The sequence below is a fragment of the Coregonus clupeaformis genome, chromosome 40, assembly GCF_020615455.1.
Source record: "Coregonus clupeaformis isolate EN_2021a chromosome 40, ASM2061545v1, whole genome shotgun sequence".
In the NCBI taxonomy this organism is placed as follows: Eukaryota; Metazoa; Chordata; class Actinopteri; order Salmoniformes; family Salmonidae; genus Coregonus; species Coregonus clupeaformis.
This window is the reverse complement of record NC_059231.1, coordinates 29,293,509-29,308,374: the sequence shown is the minus strand read 5'-3', so window position 1 is coordinate 29,308,374 and position 14,866 is coordinate 29,293,509. Positions and strand designations below refer to the sequence as shown.

Genomic DNA, 14,866 nt, shown 5'->3' with positions numbered 1-14,866 from the left:
CTCAAGCACGACAAGTGGGTGAAGTGATAGATTTGTCGAACACGATTCTATTCAGAGAGTGTGACCCAGAGGATAGTTCGGGTGCTACCTCTGGTAAGCTGGTGCAGTCTGACCAACAGCCCAGAGAAAGGAAGAAGGATGTGGAACTTGTTGCTGAGGCAATACAGTTACCAGTTACTCGTGAGCAGCTGATCGCTAACCAACAGGTTGACATTAGCCTGGCTAAATGTTTTTCTAGTGTTGTCTCAGAGGAGGAGCTAAAGAAGAAAAACATGGCATACTTCATTGATGGTAATCTCCTCATGCGTAAATGGACATCCCATGTTGACGCTGGCGGAGATTGGAATGCTGTTTACCAAATAGTGATTCCTACAGCCTTTCGACAAAATGTTTTATCCCTCGCTCATGATCACCAGTGGTCCGGACATCTGGGAGTCACCAAGACTTATGATCGAGTTTTGCGACATTTCTTTTGGCATGGCTTAAAACAAGATGTGGCTCAGTTCTGTCGGACTTGCCACACCTGTCAAGTAATTGGGAAACCGAACCAGGTTATTTCCCCCGCGCCTCTTTGTCCCATACCGGCCATAGGTGAACCCTTCGAACATGTGATGGTTGATTGTGTTGGACCATTACCAAAAACAAAATCTGGTAACCAGTTTATGTTGACAATTATGTGTGTGGCCACCAGGTACCCAGAGGCCATTCCTCTGCGAAGGATTACTGCTCCAGTGGTGAGTAAAGCGTTGATCAAATTCTTCTCAACTTTTGGGTTACCTAAGGTGATACAAACTGATCAGGGTACGAATTTCCTTTCTAAACTTTTCAAACAAGTGTTAAAATCCTTGTCAGTTACACACCGTGTGTCAAGCGCATATCACCCAGAGTCTCAGGGTGCGCTTGAACGTTGGCATCAGACCCTGAAGTCTATGCTCCGTAAATATTGCTTGGAATCTGAGAAAGATTGGGATGAGGGAGTTCCTCTAGTGTTGTTTGCTGTCCGTGAGACAGTACAGGAATCCCTAGGGTTCAGCCCAGCTGAACTGGTGTTTGGACACACCATGAGAGGACCTATGAAAGTCCTTAAGGATCAGTTTTTGTCACAAGAGTTGTGTGTGAAAGAAAATGTGTTGGACTACGTTAGTCGCTTTCGTGAGCGCCTACATGCTGCCTGTGCTCTAGCAAAGGAAGCGCTGTCTTCCTCACAGAAACGGATGAAACGACACTATGACACACAGGCTGTTTCTCGTTCACTGCAGCCAGGTGACCGAGTTCTTGTATTGTTGCCTGTGCCAGGAGCGTCATTGTCAGCACGTTTCTCTGGTCCTTATGTCATTGAAAAGAAACTAAGTGAAACTGACTACGTGATACAGACTCCTGATAGAAAACGCCAATCTGTGTGCCACGTTAACATGTTGAAGACATACCACACCAGACCCGTCACTCAGGTAGACAGTCCAGAGAAACTGGCCGAGTCGGCTGTCTCTATTGCTGCTACGGCTGTAGTGGGAGGTCATGTTAATGATGTGGACGGAGATGGTTTGGAGTTGCGCAATACTCAGCAGCAGTGTGCTAGATTGCCCAATTCAGAGATGCTGCTGTCTCTCCCGTCAAGCCTGATTCATTTAACGGACAGACAGTCAGATGATATTGTGAGACTATTACACAGCTTTCCATGTCTTTTTAATGATGTTCCTACATGTACAAATGTGTTAGAACATGACATTAATGTTGGAAACGCTGCACCTATCAAGCAACATGCTTATCGTGTCAACGTCGCTAAGAGAAAGATAATGAGGGGTGAGGTCGGTTATTTGCTGGAGAATAACCTGGCTATGCCAAGTTCAAGTCCTTGGAGTTCTCCGTGCATTCTGGTTCCTAAACCTGATGGGACATCCAGATTATGTACGGACTATCGGAAAGTCAATGCTGTCACAGTGCCCGACTCGTTCCCGTTACCCAGACTGGATGACTGTATTGATACTGTTGGTGCTGCTACTTATGTAACCAAACTAGATCTTCTAAAAGGTTACTGGCAGGTGCCGTTAACCCCACGTGCCTCCGACATCTCTGCCTTTGTGACCCCAGATCACTTCCTACAATATGCTGTCATGGCATTTGGGATGCGGAACGCACCAGCCACTTTCCAACGCCTGGTTAACACAGTATTGGCTGGAGTTCCTAATTGTAGTGCTTACCTTGATGATCTGGTAATTTATTCAACTGAGTGGTCTGATCATGTTAAAACTCTAAGGGTAGTGTGTGAACGTCTAGCAACCGCTTCTCTAACCCTGAACTTAGCAAAGTGCGAGTTTGGGAAGGCCACTGTTACTTATCTTGGTAAACAGGTCGGCCATGGTCAGGTGCGCCCTGTAGATGCCAAGGTCTCAGCTATAAACGCATTTCCCGCACCTACCACCAGAAGAGAGCTACGCCGTTTTTTAGGGATGGTTGGCTACTACCATAGTTTTTGTAAAAATTTCTCTGCGGTAGTTGCTCCATTAACGGATTTGCTCAGTCCGGCGAGAAAATTTGTATGGTCTGAAGATTGTTGTACTGCTTTCAACACTGCTAAAGCACTCTTATGTAGTACTCCTGTTCTTGCTGCGCCAGATTTTGAACGACCGTTTAAACTGGAGGTAGATGCAAGTGCCAGATGTGCTGGTGCTGTTCTACTGCAGCAGGGCCAGAGTGGAGTGGACCATCCTGTCTGTTATTTTTCACGGAAATTTAACAAATGTCAGACAAACTATTCCACCATTGAACAAGAAGCTCTAGCTTTGTTGTTAGCTCTGCAGTACTTTGAAGTTTATGTTGGTTCCAGTGCATTACCAGTGATAGTGTATACTGACCATAACCCCTTAGTTTTTCTCCACCGGATGTACAACCAGAACCAACGCCTTATGCGTTGGGCACTTGTCGTGCAAAATTATAATTTGGAGATCCGCCACAAAAAGGGGTTGGATAATGTGTTGGCAGATGCTTTGTCTCGTGTGTAATGATCTAGGTTTTTTTTTATCCCGGCAGGATGATTAGTGAATTTTGGGTGTTGTGATGGTACGTGTGTCGCAAACCATTGTGGTTTGCTCTTTTAAGGGTGGGAGTGTTACGGATACAGGTATCCTGTGTTTTTGTGTGTTTCTCTCCTTCTGCCCTAATCACAGGTGTCCTGTATGTTCCTGATTGGTGGTCGTTGAGGTGTCTGCTGATTGGACCAATCAGTGAACATTCCTGTGCAGTGCACCACCTGTTACTCGTTTTTTCAATCACACATCCCATTGTATAAAAACCAGTCTTGTGTTTGTTGAGAGAGAGAGAATATTTCAGTATGTGAGTATGGACACGGTGGTGTCCTGTTTTTGGTTACTCACTAAGTTGCTGGTTACTATGATTGGTAATTCTGTTAGACCACTGTTTTGTATGTGAGTAATGGATACTGTGATGTCCTGTGTTTAGAGTACTCACTAAGTTGCTGGTTACTCTGTTTGGTAACTATTGTGTGTTTCTGGGAAAAGGGGAGTTTGAGCTAGCTGCCCTTGGGCATACATTTCCCGTAGAAAGAACTGTCTATAAACACTAGTTAGACCTGAGCGGACCACCCACTGTATTTTGGTATGGTAGCAGTAGCCTAGCGGTTCTTGAGGCAGGCAAGATCAGTTTAGGTGTGTTTTACACTATTGTTTCATTTCTTGGGTCCTGCTCAGCCCTTTTTCCCAAACCGTTACCGTGTGTTCAGAAATAAACCATTTGTGTTTGACGGTAGTTTATGGTTGTCGTGTAGTTTTTCCTTCTCACTGTTCCATGTCACACTTATAATTTACATGAATTATGTTACGGGTCTCATGTCCATCACCCTAGACGTTCAAAGCCACGGGGTTCGTAACATCATCTATCACTGATATCGTTATTGTACATACTGTATATTATTTTATTTATATTGACACTATTTCTGATATTGCTACTATGCAAGTAACCACTTGGCTGTACCGTTTACACCTTCTGTAGAGACCCATCCACTTAGCAAGATGTGGCTGGGGCTTATAGCATTTCTTTCACATGAATTTAGATAAGCGTGTCTGGGTAAGCGTCATCTAATATTTATAAAATATTTTTATCTGGACATTTTCTGTTTACCTGGAATTTTTCCTTATTGTAGGCTACTACTTTTAGTCTTAATCTTTACTACACTACTCACTGTTTAGCACATGACCTCACATGTGAATCCTTAAAGAGATTGGTGGGTGAGGCTGGCTTAAGAGCAATGCTGAATGGGTGTAGAGAAAGGAGAGCTCTCCAGTAGGTATCAAAACATTCAAAGGCCATTTTACAAGTTTATCAACTTTCAAAGCAGAATTACTTTCCCATTGTTCCTCAAATGCAGTGTATGATATACACTTTTGTAGCTCTGAGTCTCTACTTTTATCCAATGTAAAAAACACAATTTCAAATGTTGCTACATAAGACCGATTTGAGCCAGTCGGTCACATTTGGTTTGCTAGTTCTCTACTCCACAATATACAGTGCCTTCGGAAAGTATTCAGACCCCTTCCCTTTTTCCACATGTTGTTACAGCCTTATTTTAAAATGGACTAAATACATGTTTTTCCTCAATCTACACACAATACACCATAAAGACAACGCGAAAACAAGTTTTTAGAAATGTATGCAAATGTATTACGAATAAAATTGATACCTTATTTACATAAGTATTCAAACCCTTTGCTATGAGACTCAAAATTGAGCTCAGGTGCATCCTGTTTCCATTGATCATTCTTGAGATGTTTCTACAAATTCATTGAAGTCCACCTGTGGTAAATTCAATTGATTGGACATGATTTGGAAAGGCACACACCTGTCTATATAATGTCCCACAGTTGACAGTGCATGTCAGAGCAAAAACCAAGCCATGATGTCGAAGGAATTGTCTGTAGAGCACAGAGACAGGATTGTGTCGATGGCACAGATCTGGGGAAGGGTACCAAAACATTTATGCAGCATTGGGGATGTTTTTCAGTGGCAGGGAGACTAGTCGGGGTCGAGGGAAAGATGAACGGAGCAAAGTACAGAGAGATTCTTGATGAAAACCTGCTCTAGGGCGCTCAGGACCTCAGACTGGGGCGAAGGTTCACCTTCCAACAGGACAATGACCCTAAGCACACAGCCAAGACAACGCAGGATTGGCTTCGGGACAAGTCTCTGAATGTCCTTGAGTGGCCCAGCCAGAGGCCGGACTTGAACCCGATCTAACATCTCTGGAGAAACCTGAAAATAGCTGTCCATCCAACCTGACAGAGCTTGAGAATAATGAGAGAAATTCCCCAAATACAGGTGTGCCAAGCTTGTAGAGTCATTCCCAAGAAGACTCGATGCAGCAATCTCTGCCAAAGGAGCTTCAGCAAAGTACTGAGTAAAGGGTCTGAATACTTATGTAAATGTTATATTTCAGTTTTTAATCAATTTGCAAAAATTTCTAAAAACCTGTTTTTGCTTTGTCTTATTGATGGGGGGGACAATTTAATCCATTTAGAGTAAGGCTGTAACGTAACAAAATGTGGAAAAAGATATGGTGTCTGAATACTTTACGAATGCACTGTACATCACATCAATGGAGTTGGCGGAGATGACTGTGGGAGGATTGAACCGCCGACTACGTTGAGTCGTGTTTGTTCTCTGTAGCTACGTTCCTTTGTTTGCTGAAATCCATACTTTAATAAAACTTTTGTCAAATACAACCACCTTGTATCGACTGACAGCGACTCCGCCCACAGTTATCGCAACCCAACTCCACCGAGATGAACATATCGTGGAGTTGAGAAACCTAGCTAACTTGCTAGCTATAGGTGGCTAGCTTGTCAAGCTATCAAACTTATTGGTAACAGCAGAGACAATCAATCCCCTCCTGGATCAAGTGCAAGTAGCCTTTTGAGATAATTGTATAACTTTATGAGCTGGGTTGTCTTTCCTTGCATTGTTCGTTCGCTTGCGCTTATTAGTATTTAGCTAGCGTCTGCTATGGGAACTCGCTAGTACTTTGTAAGCATTTGTTAGCATAATATATATTCTTTACGTTTGGAAAGGAATAGCGCCCCCTGTGTGCAGTGCTGGTAGTACCGTATACCCCGGTATGGTACAGGAACATTATGAAGGTATGGAAATCTGGATACCGACTAACCCTAGGGAGTGTCACTGTTCCAAGGTCCACACTAGCATATCTTGTAGAATGAAGACATGTATTGGGCATGCACTGTAAGTAGTATGCTAGTTACTCACATCTTCTGCTTTCCTCCTGAGGAACAGCGTTTGGCTCAGCTCATAGACATTTACATTACAGATCAGAAGGACATCAAAGGCAGCGTTCACCCCCTGAGAGAAGAGATGAGAAACATTAGAGATTAGACATTCAAGCACAATCTAAACCAGCGACACACATCTTCATCAGAGAATTGCTGGGTCAAGTTCACAAGAGTTAAATATAGGCTACAAATGTATTTGGCTTCCATTACTCAAGCTTAGTCAAACACAATGTACCCGCAGGGATCACATACACATACAAAAAATCTATGCACTTTGGATAAAAGCGGCTGCTAAGTCGCATTTATTTAGTAGTAAGGGGAGGATATTTTGATGCCCCTACCAGGACTGTGATGCCTTGTTCTTTGCAGAGCATAGCCGCAGAGCACAGCAAGAGGCTTACAGCAACCCAATGGATGGAAAACTTCTCATCTCTCTCACTACCTGCAGAAGACATCCATAGATGAGTTAGACGTAGTTCATAAATTAAATATTCAAACGATAAAATGGTTTATGCATTAAATATTCAAACGATAAAATGGTTAATAAACAATTTTTTGCTTATTTGAGCTGTTCTTGCCATAATATTGACTTGGTCTTTCACCAAATAGGGCTACCTTCTGTATACCACCCCTACCTTGTCACAACACAACTGATTCGCTCAAACTTATTAAGAATGAAATAAATTCAACAAATTAACAAGGCCCACCCGTTAATTGAAATGCATTCCAGGTGACTACCTCATGAAGCTGGTTGAGAGAATGCCAAGAGTTTGCAAAGCTGTCTTCAAGGCAAAGGGTGGCTACTTTGAAGAATCGCAAATATAAAATATTGATTTGTTTAACAATTTTTTGGTTACTACATGATTTCATATGTGTTATTTCATAGTTTTGATGTCTTGAATGAGTAGGTGTGTCCAAACTTTTGCCTGGAACATATACATATATATATATATATATATATATACAGTGGGGAGAACAAGTATTTGATACACTGCCGATTTTGCAGGTTTTCCTACTTACAAAGCATATAGAGGTCTGTAATTTTTTATCATAGGTACACTTCAACTGTGAGAGATGGAATCTAAAACAAAAATCCAGAAAATCACATTGTATGATTTTTAAGTAATTAATTTGCATTTTATTGCATGACATAAGTATTTGATACATCAGAAAAGCAGAACTTAAAATTTGGTACAGAAACCTTTGTTTACAATTACAGAGATCATATGTTTCCTATAGGTCTTGACCAGGTTTGCACACACTGCAGCAGGGATTTTGGCCCACTCCTCCATACAGACCTTCTCCAGATCCTTCAGGATTCGGGGCTGTCGCTGGGCAATACGGACTTTCAGCTCCCTCCAAAGATTTTCTATTGGGTTCAGGTCTGGAGACTGGCTAGGCCACTCCAGGACCTTGAGATGCTTCTTACGGAGCCACTCCTTAGTTGCCCTGGCTGTGTGTTTCGGGTCGTTGTCATGCTGGAAGACCCAGCCACGACCCATCTTCAATGCTCTTACTGAGGGAAGAAGGTTGTTGGCCAAGATCTCGCGATACATGGCCCCATCCATCCTCCCCTCAATACGGTGCAGTCGTCCTGTCCACTTTGCAGAAAAGCATCCCCAAAGAATGATGTTTCCACCTCCATGCTTCACGGTTGGGATGGTGTTCTTGGGGTTGTACTCATCCTTCTTCTTCCTCCAAACACAGCGAGTGGAGTTTAGACCAAAAAGCTATGTTTTTGTCTCATCAGACCACATGACCTTCTCCCATTCCTCCTCTGGATCATCCAGATGGTCATTGGCAAACTTCAGACGGGCCTGGACATGCGCTGGCTTGAGCAGGGGGACCTTGCGTGCACTGCAGGATTTTAATCCATGACGGCGTAGTGTGTTACTAATGGTTTTCTTTGAGACTGTGGTCCCAGCTCTCGTCGGGTCATTGACCAGGTCCTGCCGTGTAGTTCTGGGCTGATCCCTCACCTTCCTCATGATCATTGATGCCCCACGAGGTGAGATCTTGCATGGAGCCCCAGACCGAGGGTGATTGACCGGTATCTTGAACTTCTTCCATTTTCTAATAATTGCGCCAACAGTTGTTGCCTTCTCACCAAGCTGCTTGCCTATTGTCCTGTAGCCCATCCCAGCCTTGTGCAGGTCTACAATTTTATCCCTGATGTCCTTACACAGCTCTCTGGTCTTGGCCATTGTGGAGAGGTTGGAGTCTGTTTGATTGAGTGTGTGGACAGGTGTCTTTTATACACGTAACAAGTTCAAACAGGTGCAGTTAATACAGGTAATGAGTGGAGAACAGGAGGGCTTCTTAAAGAAAAACTAACAGGTCTGTGAGAGCCGGAATTCTTACTGGTTGGTAGGTGATCAAATACTTATGTCATGCAATAAAATGCAAATTAATTACTTAAAAATCATATAATGTGATTTTTTGGATTTTTGTTTTAGATTCTGTCTCTCACAGTTGAAGTCTACCTATGATAAAAATTACAGACCTCTACATGCTTTGTAAGTAGGAAAACCTGCAAAATCGGCAGTGTTTCAAATACTTGTTCTCCCCACTGTATATATATTTATTTATTTATTTATGGATATGCTTCCAAGACAGAGATCAACGATGTTAACTTAAGAAATCTGAAAACATGAATGAGATGTGTGTGCATTGTCTATAGATGTGAAGCATGTTCTTACTCTCTCTGTATACATTCAAGCAACCATGACACACCATCTTTCATGCATACGACACCCACCTCCTCTGAAGGCTTTGCAGTAGGTCAGAAAGGAAAGCTGGAAGAACAGTGCACACAGTAGGTCTGCCCGGCCTACAATCCCTGCCACCTTAGAGAGAAAAAGAGGGGTTTAACTGCTGTACGAGAGACAGAATTCAGTCATTCAGCCGGCCACCGCAGCCCTCACACACCACCACCGGGTCTGAATAAGCTTCTAATAGTCTGGGCCTCGCTCAAAACGCACACCTTTCCGATGCACACCCCAACTGAGACGGGCCTTTGTTCCTGGCATGTCTCTAACGCATGTTTAATACAACAAACACCCACGGCTGTTGGAACATGTTGTGATATGAGGCTGTTATTATTTTGGAAAGTAAGTGAAGAGATATTGTTTTCCAGAGGGGGAATCATAGAATTGGGCAAAGTTACAATGGGCAACTTGAACAAAGTCTATCAGTTCGAAATGTTACATATCAAATGGTACACCAGATATGGCCGCCGTTACACCATTACCCACCACGGAATATTGCTTTGATTGAGGACTTCCCTTCTAGTCCATTCTGATTCTATAGAGCTAACAACCCAGTGTCATCATAGCTCCAGTGCCGGAGGTTTTAGTAACAGCACTGCCGACTCCGGACTATGCATTGCCCCTTGTGATGGGACCGGGTTCAATCCCCAAGTCTCCCACTTTTCATCTTTGCGTACAGTATCCATCTCATAGGTCTCCTCATCCCAAGTCAATCTCAATAAAACAAACAAATATTATGTGATAGCCATGCAAGAACGGTAGCTTCATAGTACCTGTCTGTGTGTTTTCACTATTTCTTACATCCCTCCCTCCCATACATTTTTTGTTTACTTACGCTTTCGGTGTGAACGGGGTGCGCTGCAAAGAGAAGACCAGCCAGGAGAGAGGCTTTGGGTGCGTGACTGATCCTGTTCCCATTCCCATCGTATGCCAAGCCACCGAGCAGTATTGAGAACATGTCGATCATCAGCGCTGATATGAGACTGTGCAGGCCGATGTTTAGCACGTGGAAGCCTACTGGGTGCAGCCCACCAGCCATGAGGTAGTTGAGTCTGCGTCCATAATAAAGGGATGTCAATACACAATGATAACAGCATGATTTCTACAAACAGTAATGATACAGGGATATCAATAATACACAATGATACCAACACAGTACCTACATGTACTATCAAATTGGCTTAGCTAGAGATACAATGGGACATTGTGTACTTATTTAATAATAAAAAATATATCTGAATACTTATACAAAACAAAAAATACAAACACAACATGTAAAGTGTTGGTCCCATGTTTCCTGAACTGAAATACAAGATTCCAGACATTTTCCATACGCACAAAAAGCTTATTTCTCTCAAATTGTGCAGAAATGTGTTTACATGCCTGTAAGTGAGCATTTCTCCTTTGCAAAGATAATCCATCCACCTGACAGGTGTGGCATATTAAGAAGCTGATTAAACAGCATGATCATTACACAGGTGCACCTTGTGCTGGGGACAATAAAAAGCCACTCTAAAATGTGCAGTTTTGTCACACAACACCACAGGTTTCTCAAGTTGAGGGAGCGTGCAATTGGCATGCTGACTGTAGGAATGTCCAACAGAGCTGTTGCAAGATAATTTATTGTTCATTTCTCTACCATAAACTGTCTCCAATGTCGTTTTAGTGTACGTCCAACAGGCCTCACAACCGCAGACCACATGTAACCTCACCAGGGTCTTGACCTGACTGCAGTTCAGGGTCGTAACCGACTTCAGTGGGCAATTGCTCACATTCGATGGCCACTGGCACGCTGGAGAAGTGTGTTCTTCACGGATTAATCCCGGTTTCAACAGTACCGGACAGATGGCAGAAACCTTGTATGGCTTTGCTGATGTCAACGTTGTGAACAGAGTGCCCCATGGTGTCACGCATAAACTACAGAAAACGAACAAAACTGCATTTTTTCAACGGCAATTTGATAAAATACCGTGACGAGATACTGAGGCCCATTGTCGTGCCATACATCTGCCGCCATCACCTTATGTTAAAGCATGTTAACGCACAGCCCCATGTCGCAAGGATCTGTACACAATTCCTGGAAGCTAAAAATGTCCCAGTTCTTCCATGGCCTGCATACTCACCAGACAAGTCACCCATTGAGCATGTTTGGGATGCTCAAACAATATCCAGCAGCCATTGAAGAGGAGTGGGACAACATTCCACAGGCCGCAATCAACAGCCTGATCAACTCTATGCGAAGGAGATTTCCCACGCTGCATGAGGCAAATGGTGGTCACACCAGATACTGACTGGTTTTCTGATTCACACCCCTACAATTTTTTAAGGTATCTGTGACCTTGCATTTATATTTTTGTTCAGTGTACTTCGAATGTATGTGAAAGTAATTTAGATATTTAAAATAGTATTTGAACCCAGGTTTGGTTGTAATACTTAATGTGATGAGTCCAAATATCAGCAACAAAATGAATAGCAGTTTGGTTTAGAATCGTGAAGTAGTCCTGTGCACAGACAGTTGCAGCCTATTCGGTGCATGGCTTTTATAATATAGGCTAGTTCTAGCATAGTTTTCTGTGAACACACACCAGGACTGACAGCCAACCCATCTCTCTAATTGCTTTCCCTTTTACACTGCATCACCAAAGGTATGTGGACACCTGCCCGAACAGCTCATTCCAAAATCATGGGCATTAATATGGAGTTGGTCCCCCCTTTGCTGCTATAACAGCCTCCACTCTTCTGGGAAGGATTTCCACTAGATGTTGGAACATTGCTGCGGGGACTTGCTTCCATTCAGCCACAAGAGCATTAGTGAGGTCGGGCAATGATGTTTGGCGATTAGGCCTGGCTCGCAGTCGGCGTTCCAATTCATGCAAAAGGTGTTGGATGGGGTTGAGGTCAGTCAAGTTCTTCCACACCGATCTCGACAAACCATTTCTGTATGGACCTCACTTTGTGTACAGGGGCATTGTCATGCTGAAACAGGAAAGGGCCTTCCCCAAACTGTTGCCACAAAGTTGGAAGCACAGCATCATCTAGAATGTCATTCTGTAGCGTTAAGATTTCTCTTCACTGGAACTAAGGGGCCTAGCCTGAACCATAAAAAACAGCCCCAGACCATTATTCCTCCTCCACCAAACGTTACAGTTGGCACTATGCATTTGTGCAGGTAGCGTTCTCCTGGCATCGGCCAAACACAGATTCGTCCGTTGGACTGCCAGATGGTAAAGCATGATTCATCACTCCAGAGAACACGTTCCCACTGCTCCAGAGTCCAATGGCGGCGAGCTTTACACCACTCCAGCCGACGCTTGGCATTGTGCATGGTGATCTTAGGCTTGAGTGCGCCTGCTCGGCCATGGGATAGAAAGTTGTTAGGATGAATTGAGGCATTTATGAGCCAAATTTTTGATCTGTCCGTCTGTCTGTACATTGACAGAGCTACCTTGCAGACAGTCTTGTGAGTGAGTGAGTGTTCATGGCATGCATGTGTGTAACCTACCTAAAGGTGAGGACAGTGAGCGGCCTGTAGGACTTGTGGCTGTTGTTGCTGCTCAGGTTACTTCCCCAAAAGTCATTTCTCCAGATGTTGTTGAGGGGTGTGGCTGGGTTCAGGTCCTGTGAGAGAGACACATCAGAAAAGAGACATGACAAAAAACAACTTTAGATGGCCAGGGATTTTTTTATTTTATTACACATCCATTGATGTGTATAAGTAAGACTTGGAATATGACATAAGTATACTTTGTACTGTATGCAGTATGCACTGTAGCTATGAGGTTATTTTAAGCTACTGATGAAATGATGTACACAATACAGTCTTTGAATAGATCATGCTTTTATAGACACTGCATCTTTTAAGATGTACCTCAGAAGATGTATTGAGTATGTGATAAGTAGATCATATTATTACCTTGTTATTCACAATGGCTTCGGAATCATCGAACACAAAGTCTCCATCATAGCTGTTGATAAAGCAGAGCAGTGCCACCAGTGCCACAATGATTTTGGCATGGAGTGGGGCAAGCTTTGGTAAGGGTATCTGGTGGTCCCAATGAACTTCAGTCTGTGCCATGGTGCATAGGGTCTTTAGTCATCCTGCATCATTACCTATTCCCTACAGGAAATGAGCATGGAATGGTGTGATAAGACTGAAGTGTTGGTGACATAATAACAATAGCCTACCCCCTACAGCATTATTTTTTTTTTTTCACCTTTATTTAACCAGGTAAGCCAGTTGAGAACAGGTTCTCATTTACAACTGCGACCTGGCCAAGATAAAGCAAAGTGTGCCTTTACCTTGTAGAAAACGAAGCTATTGGTTAACTATTGTTATTTGTACAATATTACGATTATAGAAATATCTTCACATCAGTCTGTTTGCAAGCTACAGGGCTTGCAGGGACACGCACGTAGAGCATGCATACCTCATTATATTGGAAGACGTTTTGGAGGATGAGCTTGCAAGCATGAGTTCCATCGTAGCGTCTTGATAGTTAGCTACAACTGGCTGGCTAACCTTACTAAAAGAATTTCGTTGCAACCAGCATCAGAGCAACTGCTAATAATGGCAATTCATATAGCCTTTAGGCGAACTAAAATGATTGCAAATCTTGCCAAGTTGAGTTGTTGGCAAGTAAACGCTGTTCGCTAACTATTAGCCAGCTAACGTTAGCTGATGCTGTTCGTCGGATAGCGGCAACCAATTTGACTCCTACGTCTGCAGATGTACCGAAAGAAAACACTCAAGGTGGCGAGAAATGCAGATTGGCCGTCAACTACACCGCTAACACTGTCTATCTAGTAAATAAACAACTCGCGACTGTATGCATACACTGTCTGCCTGCCTGGTACTTCCTCGCTTGCTGGCGCGTGGAATACGTTGGGATGATGACGAAGGAAAGTGGATGTCACGTGACATCAAATGGGTTACGTTGGAACAACACAATGCCGCGGATTGTATAAATGTAGCTATCTAGTTAAATTTAGATGCAGCTAACAGCTTAGATACATATATGAATAGATGTTTGACCAATAATGTATTTATTGCAATATCTTTACCTTGGAGTTTTTGAACAATTGATGGTTCTTTCATAGCCTATTAGCACCTGCAAAACTAGCAATTAGCCTATACAAGGTCTTGTGCGATTTGGTCTGGATGTAGGTCTTTTACTTTAGCATATGGATATAAATAAGAATGCAGAATATTTGACATTATGAACTTTGTTATGACATAACAGTCAGTTACCCTATTACAGAAAACATTGGCCTACAATGTGGAAGAAAGAGAGCTGGCCCCATGCAATGGAAGAATGACAGTAGACCTACTAGTACCAGGTACCAACCAACAAGACCGATAGCTGTGTCAGTGTCTGTATTTATTGAATTGTACTGACTAATGCTTTGCAAGGAGAAATATACTGTAAGTGATCAAAGACCAATAAGAGGGCCATGGCCTAGCCTTAAATTTAGGTGAAAAGTCAAAAGTCAGTAAAAAAAGAAATGCTTTCATATTTAATCATGGTGATGGTATTGCATATTATCTATGTGTAAGCATGAGAAAGACACTTCTTTTGATAACATTAAAGAGTGTTACTGATAAACTGCATCTCCATGAACAGAGGAGTAAATCTTCTTTTGATAACATTAAAGAGTGTTACTGATAAACTGCATCTCCATGAACAGAGGAGTAAATCTCTCTCGCCTTTTTAATTGACGTTTTTGATTGTTTTGATATCCATCAAAGCCTCTCTTTCATGAAGACCCCAGAAGTTGAGAGATATGACACAGCACGACTACCAGAAC

At 42.9% G+C, this 14,866-nt stretch overlaps 1 protein-coding gene across 1 annotated transcript in view; it reads right to left on the bottom strand.

Annotated features, from left to right (window-relative positions):
• tmtc4 (transmembrane O-mannosyltransferase targeting cadherins 4) overlaps positions 1-13,940 on the bottom strand; it is a 39,636-nt gene extending 25,696 nt beyond the window's left edge. The window contains exons 1-7 of the mRNA XM_041863673.1: positions 13,489-13,940; positions 12,975-13,178; positions 12,564-12,679; positions 9,897-10,113; positions 9,052-9,139; positions 6,635-6,735; positions 6,271-6,363 (exon numbers count right to left, since the gene is read on the bottom strand). Coding sequence (XP_041719607.1) covers positions 6,271-6,363; positions 6,635-6,735; positions 9,052-9,139; positions 9,897-10,113; positions 12,564-12,679; positions 12,975-13,136 — 777 coding nt within the window. The 5' untranslated portion in view covers positions 13,137-13,178; positions 13,489-13,940. The remainder of the gene's footprint in view (positions 1-6,270; positions 6,364-6,634; positions 6,736-9,051; positions 9,140-9,896; positions 10,114-12,563; positions 12,680-12,974; positions 13,179-13,488) is intronic.
• Positions 13,941-14,866: the final 926 nt, after the last annotated feature.